At 41.1% G+C, this 18390-nt stretch overlaps 1 protein-coding gene across 2 annotated transcripts in view; it reads right to left on the minus strand.

Moving 5' to 3' along the window:
• The window catches only part of arhgef10la (Rho guanine nucleotide exchange factor (GEF) 10-like a), a 117545-nt gene that overhangs the window by 88856 nt on the left and 10299 nt on the right, over positions 1-18390 (minus strand). The window contains exons 3-11 of one of the 2 annotated variants that reach the window (XM_028405649.1): positions 16871-16898; positions 9914-10107; positions 7354-7431; positions 7152-7282; positions 5867-5962; positions 4985-5093; positions 3858-3958; positions 2841-2918; positions 1087-1266 (exon numbers count right to left, since the gene is read on the minus strand). In XM_028405649.1, the coding sequence (XP_028261450.1) occupies positions 1087-1266; positions 2841-2918; positions 3858-3958; positions 4985-5093; positions 5867-5962; positions 7152-7282; positions 7354-7431; positions 9914-10107; positions 16871-16898 (995 nt within the window). The remainder of the gene's footprint in view (positions 1-1086; positions 1267-2840; positions 2919-3857; positions 3959-4984; positions 5094-5866; positions 5963-7151; positions 7283-7353; positions 7432-9913; positions 10108-16870; positions 16899-18390) is intronic. The other variant, XM_028405651.1, reaches the window with a different exon arrangement.

Genomic DNA, 18390 nt, shown 5'->3' on the forward strand with positions numbered 1-18390 from the left:
ACAACAACCTGCACAATAAGAGGGTCGAGTGCATTGTCATGTTTTGTCTTTAAAGGGCTCACAAAGGGTGTTTAGCAGTAACTGAAATGGTAAACAAACCTTAAGGCCTATACTTAAACATCCATTTTCTTGCCTCTCTTTACACTGAAATTACCCGCAGGTTGCCCCAGCAGACAGGGTGGCTAGCCGTGCATTGGAGATGTCAGAGGAAATTACATGATTGTGGCTGCTGTTTTAAGAAGTTGGGCAAAGAGGAACGAGGTACCGGAGTGGCAGATTATGTGTGTGTGTGTGGGTGTGGGTGTGTCTGTTGTGTGGTAGACATTTATTCTCTCTCCTCAATTAAACCCACACCAGGCAGCTGATAGTGACAGTGGTGGGGAATTGGCAAATGGCGTGAAGGAATTAACCCTCTTTGCTCATACCTTCCCCTCGGGACGCTGTCGCTCAGATACTACTACAAGCCCTGCAGGTACAGATACATTACCACATGAAAAAGAGCCAGCAGAATGATGAGTACACAGTCCCAGTACCTTCCTTTTTTCCCCAATGTGGCCTCATTTTGTGGTGGGTCTTAGGATATCGATGGAACAGCACTATAATGGCCAGCAGTGGAGAGAGTCAAATCAGCCCCTCTAATAGGCAAATAATGAGCAGACCTTATGGATGAGCACACTGTAGAGACCCACAAAAGAAAACTCAGACTGAAAGAGCTGCACTTCTTGTGCCAAAAAAATTGTAAACATGTATGCCAGAGAGCATTGGTTGCAGTGGAGATATTCATCACAGCAGTAATTGATTCCATGTTTGGGGGTAAACTTTCCCTGTTTGCTCAATCTAAGACCTGTAGCTCATTATAACTCAGGGCAGCAGGGACTGTGTTGTAAAGTTTGATAGAAATGACAACATAAATATAAGTGCGTCTACCCAGAATGCAATCAAAGACTTGCGTTCTGGGTAGAAGCAAACAAACAGAGAATGCACATAAACACACACATATAATGTAGCCAATAATCCTCCAGTTGCCTTTCTATCTCAGACATCTGAGGACATACACCATAAACATGCACATGCACGCACACTAACCGAAGCAACAAATAAGTCTCCGATTTTCTCACTGGTGTCCCACTCAGCCACACGTGACGCCAGGGCAATCTGGAACATGGAGTGGCACTGTGTAATCTCCCTGATTCTGTAAAATATGGGCCGGATCTTCCGTGGACTCAGGATGCGTGGCTCAGTTTCCATCAACGGTCTGTGGTACTCCTGGTGGGATTATGACAGAAAAATGGTGTGTGAGTGTGTGTATACAGTGTTGGGAAGGATACTTTTAAAAAGTATTCAGTTACAGAATACAGATTACATGTCCTAAAATGTAATCTGTAATGCATTCCATTACATACCTCAATCTGGTTAACAGATTCTGAATATTTGGATTACTTACACATTGAATTGTATTTTAGGTGATTACTACAGAGGACGGTATAAAATATTCAATAGAAAATGTCAAGATTGTTACAGCTGACTTCACATCTATGTTTCTCTATACAGAGAAACAGAAATGATGTCAAAATAATATAATTTTATAATATTACAATGCAACCAAAGGTCCTTTTATACACATGAAACACTGTTTGAATATGTACATAAAACAGATGTTCTTCATTTTACCATGTATAAAACCACCTGACTGCAAGCGGCATGTTCGTACTTAAATGTTAATCAGCCCCAGTTTTGGATGGCGTTAGCTAGCAGCTAGCAGCTAACTAGTTTACTCATTCAAGTGACGCTAACACTGTACCGGCATCATGTTTGACAATAAATCAGCAATCCACCTTCCTTAGGCGCCCACTTTCTTACTTTTAGTACACAAATATCTTGAGAAATGCAGAATCGGTGCCTGGGAGCACAGCAGTCCAAAGGATTCACCTGTAAAGCAGCATTTTCCACTAGCAAACATGTTCGGAACTCAAGGTGACTTGTACTCATAAAAGCCAGAATAATGGGCAACCAGCAGATGCAAAATCGACACAGTGAAAGGGGCATTGATTGATTCTTCATTCTGTACACATAGAGATATTAGCATAGCCTAAAGACAGGGTCTTTGTGGATGGCGAGCCCATAAACAAAACTTTTGAATCTAAACCTTCAGTAGAACATTAGGAATTAGGAAGAACACAGGTGATCAATACAGAATTTAACACCAAAAATGTATCTATTGCAATGATGCTGTTAGCAAAGTTTCTAAAATATTTTCATGTCTTAATCTGTAGCACAGCAAATTAATCAATGAATCCAGGAACATGGGAAGGTAGTGCTACATTAAAAACAATCTGCACTTTAGCTGCGGTATGGAATTTTATCTTTTTATGTCTTGAGACAATGCATTTACTGCTTGGCTGGACACTTTGAATAACAAGATCTAAATCCCCTCGAGTATTACAAGTAATAATGTCGCTTGACAACAAAGGTACTGTATCTTGACAGTGAAAGATTCTGCGGCGCATAAGGCAGCCGCTGATCGCCATTGATTCCATTTCAGTAGGTGTTCCTCTTATATTTTTGTGATGAGGAGATAACAAGTCTCCTTTTCCCCTCTAAAAAGAGAGATTAAAGAGGAGAGGCTGCGCCCCATCCTGCGCAAGCTTGACAGTCTCACACTCTCTGCATCAGCACGATGCCACAAAAATGAAGACGGCTGTTTTATCTGGATTATTTATGCCGAGACACCAGGATAATTTGATGGATATTACTGCTTCTCCTTTCAGTGTAATTCATAATAGCTGAACTGTGAATATATTGCATGTGGCAGAAGAGGACAACGAGACTAAACAGCTCACCTGCATGATTCTCCTGAGAGACTCCAGGTAGCTCCGCTCGCTCTGAATGATGGAGCTGAGGATATGGCGTCTGACAACCTGCGCAGACAAAACACACCAGTCAGGAAATCTAGCACTAAAAGGACATGATTGGGTTGCGGTGTGTGGTGCGCTTTCGGTTAAGCACGCCGCAGGTTGATGGATTGCACTATAATCATGCGTTTGTCACAGGAGGAAAAGACTCAAAGAGGAGTAGGTCTGTTTAAACAAGGCCTCCATCACAGTTTGGAATTACTGGATTTCCTGTGCTATGAAACAGCTATTCTAACAGGTAGAAAGCATGCTCCCTAACAGGATAAAGTGGATATGTGAAACAAAAAATTACTACATTCAACTGTCAGAAGCTTCATTCCAAGGCTACTGGTACAAAATAAAACCACATAAAGGTAAAGTATGTCGGCAAGACTATTATACCCCGTTCACACTAGGGAAATCAATCCGGCTAGAGCAGGATTTGGGCCGTATCTGGATATATCCTGATAGAGTGTGAACACTGCGAATCCGGCTATATCCAGCTTGATTTCAATCCACCTCTCGGAGGTGGATCTAGCCGGATTGGCTCAGGTCTGAACGCAAATGCAGCTAGCGAATCCGGCTAGTGACGTGATACTTCCGGTTAGCGATGTGATACTTCCGGTTCACAGGGACAGTGTCCGGGTCGCGTACCTAAGCCGTATAACCGCCGAACTATGACAGCTTTGCCCCAAGGTCCTACCGCAGCCTGAACGGACTATGTATATTACGAGGCGCCACCTAGCAGTTTGGAGGACCGCAAACAAGCCGGATTAAGCCGGATTGAGTGCGGACACATGTGTGATAGGCAGATTTGAAAATAGGTCTGAATGTATCTAGCTTAAAGGCTATTCAGATACAATCCTACTCTAGCTGGATTAACTTTCTCCAGTGTGAACAGGGCGTTAGAAGAAATCAAATATATGTACATATCTATAACATATTTGCAAAATCTGACAGGTGCACCTGGTGGCTGGTCAGCCCCTCGGGCATCGGACTCAGCTGTGGGGGAGGATGCCTGACTTCTGACACAGCCACATCCAGATATCCAGCATCATCCTCCTCTTCTGTTCAGAAAAAAAGGAGAAAGATAAGAGTATGGTTAAAGTGTTTTTGTCTGTGAATATATATGTGTGTGTGTGTGTGTGTGAGAGAGAGAGACAGAATGAGACAAGGAGAGAGAACAACAGAAAGGCAGCCTTCAGATCTCAGCGCAGCTGGAGACACACTGCGACACACTAAGTTTATTACCTCTAAAATATAAAGACACTTCTGTACTCGCTGAAACAGAGAAAGGGAGGAGAATGAGGTGAGATGGGAGAGGCAAAGGCAGAGAGGCTTTTGGAACAAAAAATTCAAAACAATACTGTATCTCTGAAGGAGAAAAGGAGCCGCAAAGAAGTGTGTCTGCAAAAACACGATCCAAGACATTCACATCTCCGCATTGGCACAAAGACGTTCGACAGTTTCAAAAACTCCCACCTTCACCCATTAAGACATAGGTAGCAAAAGCTTCCACCGTCCCAATTAAAGACTTTGGATTGATAACAGATGATTGGAAGAAAAGAAATATTATGTCGTGCAGACTTCCCTCGATCGATATCTAAAAATAGCAGCAGTGTCCTCTTTACCTCTTTGTGATGGCTTGGAGATTTGTTTGAGGCGTGGGTCTGGTCTGTGTGATTTGTGGAGCTGCTCGATTCTCCATTAATGGAAGCTAATCTCTCCCTATTGTAAAGACGAGGGTTCCTATAGCACAACCTATATGATACCACACGAGGTCCCTTATCCTTCTCTGTCTCGAACATCAAAAAAAAACGCTGCCGTCTGTCTGAGAGCTTGTCAGTTTTATTTATTAGAGTTAAAATCTGTGAGATCTATTTTTCAGAGTGCTTTCATTTCTCCCTGAAGGGATTTGTATAAAGAAAAAACTCTGTCTGGAACACTACTTTGGCTTGGCTAGCTCCACACACAAACAACTGCCTATAATTCAAACTACTGTCTACTGATGGAGTTACCAAAAAAAAAACCTCGTAAACAATATTCATACAAAAAATCCAAATGACCAGAAGTTTCAAACTTTTCTGCATTACCCAATTGATCCTTTCTCTGCAGGAAGGAAACTTTTCGCATGACGGCTATTTTGGTCCTTTCAAGCCCATCCTTCGTTCCGCTTCTTGCCGCCTTCATGAGCTGCTGAACCTGGTTGGTGGGAACACACAGAGACAACAAAAGAGCGTCAGAGCAGGAGGAAAGTGCCATGCTGCGGCGACTTGATAACCTACGGTGCTCCTCCAGAGAGAGAAAGAGAGAGCGAAAGAGAGATGGAGAGAAGTGGCGCTCAGTAGGCTCATCATGAATCTCACCATCTGTGACTCCCTGTGGGTCGCTGTACAGCCTCTAATCATAGAGTCTATGAGCATATCATGGGAAGATTATGGTAACAGAGTGAGTTCCACGTCAGAGTAAAAAAGCAGCATGGCTCAGTGCGGGAGAATTCAGCTGACCACAAACTCCACCCAGAGCACATCACAGCGGCCCTGCAACCAGACTCCACAGACCCAGAATACACCTGGGGTGATAGTATTTTTAAATGATGCCTCTTCATGAAAGTAGGTCATTAATTGGGAGCAAGTTGCAGAGCAGTTTATGGAAGCAAATATTATTTTAATAATTCATGTGTCCCTTAAATGTGTCTTGATATATTATACCAGGTGGGAATGAGAGGGAAAGGGAGAGAGAGAGAAACCAACAGACCAACCGCAGAGTCTCAAAGCAAAGTCACAGACCAAAGGGAAGTAGGAGGGGATGGCTCATAGAGTCAGTTAGTAAAGCCTTTGTGTCAGCTGAGCATACAAACAGCATATTTCAGCTCTGGTTGACCATCAATCCTATTGGCAAACATCTAGCAGAGAGATCTGGCCTCTGCAAGGAAATAGTGTGATAGCTGTGTTGGCTTGCTGCTGGAGTTATACCTTGATGTCATAGTTGTTCTTTCCAGACAGCCTCATGGCCAGTTCACGTTTGGTCTTGGCACAGCGCTCCCTCAGCCGACGCACTTCAGGAGAGAGCTATGGGTGTTGGACGGGGAGATAGGCGGAGCATGGGTGCAGGTTAAGTTTAAGCCACAGGAGGTAACGGGAGAAGGTAAAAAAGAAGGAGAAAGGAAACAGAAAAAGGGAAATGGAGGCAAAGTGATCATGGCAAAACAAGCAACGAAACTCGGGGATTTAATCACAAGCACAGAGAGTGAAAGCTCTGCTGTGGGTTATGCTGTGTGAGACTGATGGCCACTGATTTATAGAAGGATGGGGGGGTGGGGGGCAGCAGGGTTGCAGGCAAATATTAAATAAGCGAATTCTACTGTGGTTCACCCAGGTTGCTTGAACAAGACACTAACTTCAGGTACACTTGGCGGAAAACTAATTGGCCGAGACTTATTAAAAACAATGTGTTTTTGATTAAGTGTGGCTGGGACTTAATAGTGACCACTTTTTCATTAATTGTAAAAGCCGGGGCAGCTGAATCCTTGAGTTTGTTCAGTGGCCTGGGACAAGTGAGGGGATTTTTTTTTCACACCACAACCTCCTGTAATTACATGAGCACCTCTCTCTCTGTCCAGGTACACCGAGTACATTTGGTCTCTCTTGTTTCTCAGAGTGTTGATTTAACTCCTGAATTAGAGTTTTATCAATACATAAACACCTTCGCTATGTAAAAATATGTAAAGGTAGGTTTTAGATCTACACAATGATAATAATTCAACTGAGCAAAAATACTTTTTATTAGTGTGTCGACAGGTATATTTTATGCCTGCATGCTTGCTGCAGGGCTGGTGAAGTATAAAGGAAACACAGTGCAATGTGAATGTGCACACAGTGCCATCATGTGGAAGAAGGGCACTCTGAAGCAGAATGCTGATTAACAGCATCCTTGGCAGAAAAGAGCAGAGGAGATCTGAGGCTTTTCAAACAGCAATGTCTTGTGTTTACTCTTCTCCCACAATGAAAGCATAAACCCTAGACAGCCCGTTATACATTTTTCATGTTCATTACAATTTCCTTCCACTTCCATACATTAATAAAGACAACTGCATAAGGAGAGCAGCAGATCAAATATTATATTCTCCTTGATTTTTTTTTTAGGTGCTAGAAACCAACCAAAACAACCCAGTCAGCCATGGCACCGTTGCAAATACACAAAGACAAAATTTTGTGTGCAGTAAACAGTTTATCAGGCATGCATTCACACGCGCTCTACCTTGCTCCTTGTTGGTTGTTTGGCCTCATTGTCGGATTGCTCATCATAGCTCTCAAACTCGCTGGAGCTCCATCCGTTGTCTGCTCTTTCTAGAGGCCCACTGTCTCTCTGAACATCTTCATAGATCATATCTGTAAATATCACACACCATGAGCTGCAAACTGCAAACATCCAAAACAAATAGGTTTATGCAGCTACTGACCGTCATCAGGAGAGAGGGGCTCCTCACTTGGAACATCATCATAGATGACTTCTGAAGCCTCTGTCGATGGAGCGTCAGCTATATGGCCAAAAAAAAGCATCAATCCAAACTGTTTTGAATAAAAAAAAAATATATGCCTTTTCAGTTTGAGAGTTGTATTTCCTGTTTTTAGATCATTCTCTTCTTATTTCTCTAAAAACAACACACACACACAGACATGAGAAAGCTGAATAGATAAAAGACGCTGATCTGTTCGCCTATAGTTACGATGCCTTTGTGTATTTACATACTTATTGTATCATTAGCATTTAAAGGTCTTCTTCCTCAGGGAGATCTGACACATCTCTTGAGCTTGTTGCCATAATGGCTTTGTCCATGTGACGTAACGTGATTGTATCCAGCTTGTTTGAGTTATTGACCCATTCTATCTCCACGCTTGGCAGGATTTGTCATTAACTGCTTTGAGAGTGTTTCAGCCTAATTTAGCTCAGTGAGCGTTATTGATTTGGTTTTAAACTGTGATTTGTCTGCAACACTTTCCTCCTAAGCCCTGAACAGCAACAATCGCTTGTTTTCAATTAATCCGACTGAAGATGTGTATTCTGTCGTGGATTACTCGGTCTGAAATTCAAAATAACCTTGGACACACGCCAGGAGATGCACAAAGATCAGCTATTTTTTTGTACAAAAGGGGATTAGCTTCACAAATGTTCTCTCCATCTCACCCACTTCCCTATGCTTGAGCATTCAGACAGGATTCACAATAGAGAAGAAACTAGATTTGGGCTATCAGCCTAAGTATCAGCATATCTGCAAAGTGAGTGGGCCTCTTGGGAGCGTGGCTTCTTACTTCAAACACAGTAAACCAGAAGTTCTGCACTGTGTTTTCTTGCTTGAACTTTTCCTCTACAGCTTTTCTCCACCATAGGTTGCAGTGACACCACAGGCAAAGCAGAAAATAGACTTTCATTATCAATATGTGCTAATTGCAGTGAATAGCAAAGAAAAACAACGTAGTAAAAGTATGTGCAAATCAATGTCTGATAATAACAGCGGTATGTGCTGTGCCCTCAATCAAGCACAGAAGGCACATGGTTGCTTTTTGCAGGAAATACCAGGAAACACAGCATGTCTGCATAATTCAACTCAGCTGAAAATACCTTTTTTTATCCCAGAGATGGACAAGAATTATAAGACAGGACTACAAACAATGGCATATAGCATGGTGTAGAGACCCTAGACTAATTATGAACAAATCACCCATGACCAACAGCAAAGCAGGACGCACACGCTGTGAGTCACCACCTATCACTCAAAGCAGTCATGCCTATAACAAACTGGTTATATAAGAATTACGCCATACAAACATGCTGTAAAGTTGGCTATTTTAATATTATTTGAGTCTATGGAGGAGCAACAATTAGCACCAGAGCATATAATCGACCACAGAATGCTGTGATAAATCATTCAGAATCAATCATTCAGCATTGCTACATAATAAATGAGAATAGCAGTCGCTGTGTGTTAGAGTCCAAGGACAAATGTCCAGTAGTAACAGAAAGAAAAGGAGTCTTAAAGAGTGGTGGCCAACACAGACTATGGCCAAACCAGGCTACTCACAACACATTCAGCCTCCAGAGCACGCAGAATATTGATGTTTGAAGTCTAAGATTAAAAAAAAACCAAGGGTGCATATATATACATAAACATAGGACTGTAATATATTTCTCATTAGGATTAACACCACAGTGGTCATTTATCTTGTTAAAGGATGTCTTGCTTTTTCAACACTCTGTATAATAAAAGTAGTTTTAATGCACTTTCATTATTTGATCAGTTTAGCTACACGTTTGGAATTACAGCAGAGGCCTGTGTGTGAAATGCATCAGAAGAGAGGAACATAAAAAAATGTCATGCAGCATTGCAGGGCTTCTTTACATCTCTCATTTCTGAGCCACCTTCAAATAACAGCAGCACTGCTGACTGAGTCGAAATCCAAAAGCAATTTTCCCTCATGGAAATGGTTCTCTATTGATCCTCATCCTGAATTAATTGGATTCATGTCATGTCTGTGTAGAAATCAAATCATGGCAGGGAATGTGTGTGTGTGTGTGTGTGTGTGTGTGTGTAGGTCAGTGTGTGCTGTGTTGGGATATATAACAAACATATATATATATTTAAATAGAGTTTATATGTGTGTGTTTGTTTTGTTCACATGGATAAGCCTTTGTGTGTGACCTTTCACAGTGGAAATCAATGAGTTGTAAGATGACTGCAGTTTGTAATATGGTGTTCTTGCCACCTTTGATCAAGGTCAAGAGTGTAGTACTAACAAGATACTGGTGTCCTTATGGTGTGGGCCACAGTGCTGTTTACGCAACTCTGGAGGTCCAATTGGTTTTCTATCAGATCTGTCCACAATGTGAACACTATAATACATAGGTGGAATGAGCTTGAATCCCAAGGCAAGCCTAGGTTTAATCTTTTTGGTTTGAAATTGAACCCTTGATCTACAATATAAGGTGCATCAGTTCACTGTCAATATAATTTAGTTTTGTACCTTCTGTGATGTCCCTCGAGGCAGAGCTTTCCTTGGTGGCTTCTATGCTGCAGTGTCTTGAATTTACAGGCGTCTCCACAGCTGATGGAGCCACAGGAAGCCCCCCGAGCTCGTCTCTGGCACAAGGAGCTAAAGCTCTGGGCTCGGCGGCTGCTTCTTCTTCTGCTGCTGCTGATTCTGCTGCTGCTGAGGCCCTGGAAGGTACCCAAACATTAGCACAGTTAAACTAACACTGAGTGCTGTGTGCCTCATTACAAGTTAATATCAACGAGAGGAAGGGGAAGCAGATTGGCTGGAGGTGGGGGTTGAAAATAGCTGTCTGCTATCCAAGCATATGAAGGCACACTCCCTAAAGTGTGACAGAACACATATTGCCACTGTCAAATTGTGATGATGTTTTGAAGTAACTGCTTTTGGAAGTCGGAGCACGGTCTATTTCCTGATACAGGACGCGTCCTCCACCACAGCTGCTGTAAATAATGTCCCTTTTGTCTGGCTATTTGATACTTAGGAGAGATCATCTAATTAACAGATTATTAACAATTCTGTAGCAGAGCAGTTAGATTTTGGTGTCAATTCAAAATACGGATTCAATATTTTTATGCACATATTAGTCACACTGATTCATGGAGACAAGGTTTGAACATTAAAAAACTGACCTGTGGCGCTCCGAAGAAAACAAAAGCAATTTACACCATTTAAAAAAACTTGAATTAAGTTTATGAAATGTGTTATTCACAGGACAAAATGTGGTCAAAGCAAAAAGGATTGAATTAAACAATAATTCACAATATTACATTTAAATAGCCATTATTACCAGCTTCAAAAGTTAAAAGGAAAAAATAAATGGTTAATCACAATTAATTAAAAAAGAATCTTTAATCTCTTTTTACTGTTCTAAGATTAATTATTTACTGGATCATGGAGATCTTTTTTTATCATAAAGTAACAGATTTAAACAGTAAAATATTCAGAATTACAAAAATGTTTCAACAAATCTTCCTATAAGTTGTATGTATGATACATGTGAGGAATAATATTATCACACTGCACACTGTCTTATCCCTGAGCACTGTCAAATCATTATCTGTCATGCCTGAGGCTTACGTATAATCACCGCTGGCTTTTTGAATGAAAACATGCCCTGAACCAGCTATGAATGGATGACTCGAACATCACTGGGGAAAATCTTGTTGACACAGCTATCAGAATGCCTGTGCTGATGCTGCCGGTGAGGGGATGTCCACCCCCACATGACTGATAATTAGACGGGATCCAGCATGTAGGAGAGTCCCGTCTACACTAATTAAATCCGCCCCTCTGCTACATACCTCAGCAACCTTGCAAAGCCAGCATCATAAGCCGAACATAGTGATTGGCGAAAAACAGGACACACCAGGAGAATAATGTGCACAAATGGCTGCAATTCAGAACTGCTGCGGAGGAAGCCCTGAAGACTTTTACCTTCAATTAAAATGACTAAACATCTATATTTTACAAGGGCGCACCAAGTCAACCATGTGTAAAGAGGCAGAAAGAAAAGAGGATTTAAAAAAAAACAACATGTTTTTGTAGCATGTGCATCATATCAAATACTGCGGGGTGAAACTTCATAAGAATGAATTAGGAATAACCCTGTCGGTCATGATCTAGGACCCAGAAATAACAACAACAAACAATTATTGTTGTCATTTTGCTGCCTGGGCCCTACCAGGCAAGCCAAGTTTGTACAAAGTGCTCCAATCTAGCACAAAACAGATAAAAAGTTTCACAGTACATGCATCAAAACATCGTAAAACTATATATAAATACAGCCCCCAGTCCTCCCTGTTGTGATATAAATGTCTGCCACATATCTGGAAATAGACATAAAGCCCTGCCAACATGTCATATTACAGCTGCTGATAGCAGCCATTCGGTTTCGCTGTGGTGTCAAGCTGCAAAGTACTGCAAAGTATTTCTCTTTCTCTCTATGATAGGGACTCATTCATCTCAATCCAAAGTACAAAAATGATCTCCACCCACATGAAAACAAAAAGAGAGCTATTTGTCAACACGTTTCTTACGATAAACTGATCTCTTGTCATTAAAATTGCTTGTGTGGAAGAAAGAGAAGGGAGCCAGGACGCTGCTACACAGCTCGTCTGCCAGACTGTACTGTATGCATTCATGTCAGGTTTGAGTGATATGAGCAGTGCAGCTATCGATCTAGGCATATCTTTGCACACCCCTTCACAACTTATCTGTGCCTATAAGCCTTTGTGAGTCATATAGCTCAAGGAGAGAAACAGGAATCATTTTTCAATGCAAATGACACAGCCTGAGGTAGAGGACAGCCCAAAGTGGAAGCTGCTTGAATGCAAATCTCACACTTCCATCTGTTCTCGCTCCCTTCAGCAACTGAAGCTGGGCAGAACTGCATGCCATGGCTCTACCTGTTTTGCCCCCCTGATCTCTCCTGGGCATGTAGCTGTTCTTTACAACTGCACAGGCAATGTGCTGACCACGCTGATGGAGTAATGTTTGCCCTCAGGTCATAAATCTCCTCCATAAACAAATGCCCCCCGTCCTCAAATTGGAACATTCCCACGATGCACACACTGCTCAAGTTGGTCTGTTCATGGCAGATTCACATTGCACAACACAGGATGTATTTGGTTCACGGCTTCTCGTTAAAAACATGTATACAAAATGCTTTTAGAGTATCACCTTTGTCTGTGTTTTCACTGCACAGCCGACTGAAGCCTGCACAACAAGGTAAAAGGTCTTCACCAAAGTGACTGTAAAGGTAGACACGTTTCTTTGTAAAAGTTCTACATGAGCAAAAAGGTGAAGGCAAAAAAAAGGAGGGGAGAAAATATGGTGACACTTCAGAGCTCAGTGTACATAAAACACACACATATGCGCCAGGTTGTCATGGTATCTTTTGTGCTAATCTTTTTATTGCAGAGGTTTTGTGCAATTCCTTTAATGAAAACTATCCGTCACAGGGTGAAGTCAGAATGAGGATATCAAAGACTGGTGCACACTCACAGGAGAGAAAAGCTTCCTTGAGCCTAATAGCTACAACAAGCTGATGTGCTGTCATTGCAGTGTTAAAAAGGCATATTTCTGCAATATAAGAATCACAAAGTAATTTTGGTAATATTATTCTGAAACTGCTGACAGATCTGGTGGATGTGCTGACAGCACTAACACCTCGATGGTGGAAAGTGCTATTGATAGCTCTTCCTTAAAAGGCACACTATTGACTCAACCAAAGAGGAAATGTGCACTCAGCAGAAATCTCCCTGTATGAGAAATTGCAAAGACCTCACTGCAGCTTTATCACACACCAGCATGCACATACACACACACACAGCAGACACATATACACACACAGATGATGTGCGAATACCAGAGTACAAAACAGACCATCATTTCAGCAAAGCAAAGCTCACGCGAATTCAAAGCCTGAAGTCGACTATCAGTAGAGGTTCGTGTGCTCACTTCTATAAAGCACAGGTGGTGGGCCTCTTTAACATCAAGGCTCCTGGTCTGAATGCCTCATTAGGGGGTTTTCTACAGCAGGAACTTGGACCAAACACAAGGTGGCACATTCATGCACAGGAACAGCTATGTAATTGGCACTTTCAAGCTCCCATGGAGGTGTACAATCCACCAGACTCACAATGTGAGATAGAAAAAGGATTGAAGTTGGGTGCTGGGACAATCAGAAATTTTCCTAGTCCATCGCCCATTGATCCTTTTTTTGTGTTTTACTCGACTATTTTAATGTTATTTATCTCCTTTTAAACATTTAACTGTATAATAACTACATAAAGTGCACTAATCAAAGTAGTATTTCAATGCTAAATTACACAGGTTCTCTGTGTAAGAGAAGAAACAGCTTCATTACGTAATGCTTAGCTTATACAAACTTTTCACAATGCACGTCTGCATGTGTGCTCACAAATGTATGATAGTGATAGGATTATGGTAGCAAACCGGAAGTTTCAGAAGTTCAGAAGAAGTAACTGGTATGTTACAGCAAACATGATCCACGCAGTTTGAGTCACCACTGTCTGAAGTTCAAGAAGTCAACGAACAGAAACTGAGACAGCAGTACAGAAACCCGACACTGACTTCCGTTCTGTGCAAACGGGTCTAAATGTCCACAGAAGTGTAAGCTGCTTGTGTACAACAGAGAAGTATAAATTAAGCTTAAAAACTGTCCAAAGGAATACCACAGAGGGGAATTCAGATTTGCAAGAATGCCTTGGTGTTATCAAAGCATCCACAATAATCTGAACATATGTCTACACTGTTCCACTGTGTGTCTCTTTACAAACAGGCATCAATGTAATAGAGTACACAAACTAGCCTTTAACCTTCCCAAGCACAAAGTCAAGATAATGACCGACTGAGCCGTTATTTCTTTCCACTCTTTTGTTGATATAGTTGTTTAAACCATGTGAATGAGAACAGGCCAGATGATGACCAGTCTTTCCAGACTTAAAAAAAGTAGTCTAGTCTAGTAAGTCTTTCCAGGCCTTTGAAGGATGTGTCCTACCAAATACTTTAAGAAATCACCACCACACAACAAACCCACAACAAACCCTGCCCCCTTTATTATTCTCACATTTCGTTTTCATCTTTGCTTTCCAGCTTGTTGGCATACAGTATCAAAAACAATATTTTTTCAGGTGTAAATTGCTTGGGGAATTGATTAAGATGGCTGCATTTCAAACACAGAGACCTAGTTCAAACTCACTCCAAGGTAAAATATCTAATTCTGTCTATCAGCTCCTGGCTGGTCCTGTGGGTGACTTTGACAGCTGACCTTCCTATGCAGCAGGGGTAGGCAAAAAGACAGTTACCTCAGAGTAATCAATAGGCTATCACATTATCGCCGACTGTACTGAGGCCTTGAAGCAAACGGTCTTACTGATTGTATGAAAGATGCTCTCTGATTGCATCAACCTGGAGGTCACTTACACCCTCTCAGCCAGAAATACATAGTATGACTTCACTTTCACCAAGTACTTTAAGTTATTCATATGTGGATGTGGCAATTTAAATCACTGAATCAGGGAAGTATGATGTGCTGCCTTATTCAAATCACCACATGCTGTTTTATGCGCCAAGTTTTGAAGACGTACGGCTCTGCACACCCACACAGGTGTTTTCAGCCCTGGCTGATTAGAACAACCTCCTCAGCTCGGAGGTAGGCAGACTTGTATTTGCTGAATTATGTGAGGACTCATATGCACTAATAGGAAGGAGCCAAGCTAACAGCAGAGGGAGGAAGCTGCCATTCATACAATTACATATGCCCACACAGTCCTGAGGAGCAGAGTCTCTGGAATGAACCTGTAGGTGTCTCATAGGCATGCAGGGCTTCACCAGGTACAATGAAGATAAATGGAGTTTAATGTCCCGTATAAAGAACTGATGAATGAAATTGAAAAGCGAAAAAAAAGAAACAGGCCCTTCTAGTTTAAAAATGCACACCACAGTCAATATTTCATATTTTGACTGTACGGAAATAGTTCCACTAACAGACTGCTTTACTGGGACACCTTCTGAAAGTAAAACTGTCCGAAAAATGAACACATCCTCAAACATGCATGTCAAAATGGGCTGACTGTGACTCACTTAAATACTCGTTTTAACCAGAACAACAGATCAGCCGGCGTGGATGGTTGTTTGGGTGGGTAGAAATAGCTCCAGACTCTCACATATGAGGCATTACGTTCAGTTTTGGTTTCAACTGTGGTGATGTTTTGAGGAATTAAAACTACTTGCTTAGATTTAGGGGAAGATCAGATTGCCTGTGCAGGTTTGCATTAAAAGAAAACACTAGCACCACCATGGCTAGAAGTAGAGAGAACTTAGAAAAGTCAGATTTTTAAAAATAGCCAAATTCATACTATCATTTAAATAAAATATCAGTATCCATCATAATGCCCACATTTACCAATCCACGTGCTAAAGATACTTGTTGTTTTTTTAATTAATCTAGACTGCAGAACGCCTGCAACTCATCTGACAACTGCAATTAATTTTTGCTTTTTTTTTCCACAAAATCTGGTTAATGCAAAAAGTGTAAGGTGGGCATATGAAGAAAAGTGGCTGTTATATCCATGCATCATATATTGTGCTCATACTGTGTACTGTACTCTGATTTGGATTTTAGTGACACTTATATTCTTATACTCTGTACTTAACTACATTTAATGTAACTTGACACCTCTGGCACAAGAATTTCCTTCGGGATTAATAAAGTTTTTAGTGCTTTTCAGTTTTAGTGCTTTTCAGTTTAAATATCTGCTGTCTGCAAACGTTCCTACACAGTTTTCTAGAGTACCATGGTGATGAATCCTGCCCTTACCACACTTTTACAGGCACTGTATTCACACAAACAGACAAATGTAAACACACACAATCACATTGAAAAATCAACCCCGGTCTCTTTTCTCTGGTTAGGAAGGTAAAATGTAAAATACTGTCTCAATATTGACATGAAGTATAGAATATTTACCTATAGATTTTACTTCAACAGGAGAGAATATCAACATTATTAACAAAGAAACTGTGAGGGCTGCATAAACAATATTTGTGACTTGAAGTGACCTTTCTGCAGCATGGAACATAAACAGGGCACCATCTAATCATGCTGCATGCGTCATCTCAAATTAGGAGATTTTTTGTTTTTAAGAGATTTTTCACAAAAACTGTATTAGCAGCATGATGTTATAGTTGACATTAGCACCTGTCAGTGTGAGTGTGTGACATGCCATCTGGCATTTATATGGATGTAATGACATGACATGCTCATCTCATGCCAACTGTGGTGTGTTAAGATGACATTATCCCAGGCATAATGACATCACACTGATGTGGCGCAGTGTTTACTTTCTCCACCGCCCTTTGGTAATTTTCCTCATACTGTGATAGGAATCAAAGGCAACTTACCAGCTGGGTGATTCAGTAACTGGAACATCTGCAAAAAGACGGGGGGAAACAACAACCATGAGACAAACTATTCCAAAGTAAAGAAAAAAATACAACTTTTGTGATTTTTAACAGGACACTTTGAGAATTTGTGTGTCTTGTTTTAAGTGCAGCAGGATGGTGTGTTACCACAATACAGCATTACTCTTGGATCATTTCCATCTGATGTCATCTCATCTGATGAGGAAGGGATCTGAAACTCTGCTGTTCTCAGCCCACGATTACATAATAGACCTCCACTACACACTATTATCAACGACCAGAATTCCCCTACACATCTCTACAGCCCACATAATGGATTAGCACACATAGCCTTGGTTAAAAAAAAAAAGCTTTTTTAATTAAGCACTAATCGCTGGACTTTGTCCAACAGGACTTCACCAAGACCTAAATCTTCTTCTTTATCTATGTGTGTAATTACCAGAGCCTGTTTGGTCACATTAGCCAGGTAGTAAATATATCATACTTATATCTACATAACTTTATCCAATTAAGAGGAAAGTTAACTCCGCTCTGGAGTGGCTGTCTGCCTGCCTCAGGCAACAATTAAATCCTGTTAAGTAGAGATTAAAACCACATACAAGTGGCTGCAGTCACTCACACAGTGTGTGGAAAACCGATCAGATTATATTAAGTAAAGAAACATCAAATGCACTTCTTAAAGCCGGCTAATCCGAGACAAGTTATCATGCAGTGGTTCATTATTATGCCCAGAGGCAGTTTGTTGACAGCAAATGCGTTTAAAAGGATGCAGCGTGTGGGTTTCTCTGGCCGTATTATTACAAAGTTATTTACATTAATACAACCCAGACAGTGCTCAGCCTGCCGTGCACGCTATATTCTGTTTGTCTCAGAGAGAGTTCGACACACTGCAACTAAAAACACACACACAAATAGACAAAAAAAAACTTCAGAAACACATGCAGTACAAACCAAATATAACACAAACATGATGCAATAAAATGACACAAGAAAATAGAGAAACAAGCGTAAAAAAGAGGACCCCAATAACATTATTTAAACAGTCAGGAAAAAGAAAAACAGATTGAATAGAATGTCTTTGTTTGTGCTTTATTTGCAGTGTCAGGCTGAAGATGTGTTCCTAATAATCTGATGTTTTCCGATGTGCTCTCACAGTGCAGCAAACACTTCATAACAGTGCTATGTTCATGAGCAAGACAGGGTTCAATCAACTGTGCACTGTGCCCACACCCATTATCAGAGATGGAAAAATAAACACAGTGCCAATAGAGGACAATACAGCTGCAATCTGTTTTGCAAAAACTATTAGTTTTTAGTCTTATTAAACCAGAGCCAGCAATGATGGAGGTGACTGACACACAAAGTGTTTGCACTGATTTTCTGCCCTGATGAGGCTTTCACTTTACACTTCTGCTTTACTACATGCCAGGGGTGTCTGCTTACAGTTACCTTAAAACATAAAACATGTCATTAAAACAATTTTACTGTCTTTATAAAGT

This window comes from Parambassis ranga, chromosome 5 (assembly GCF_900634625.1).
Source record: "Parambassis ranga chromosome 5, fParRan2.1, whole genome shotgun sequence".
Classification (NCBI taxonomy): domain Eukaryota; kingdom Metazoa; phylum Chordata; class Actinopteri; family Ambassidae; genus Parambassis; species Parambassis ranga.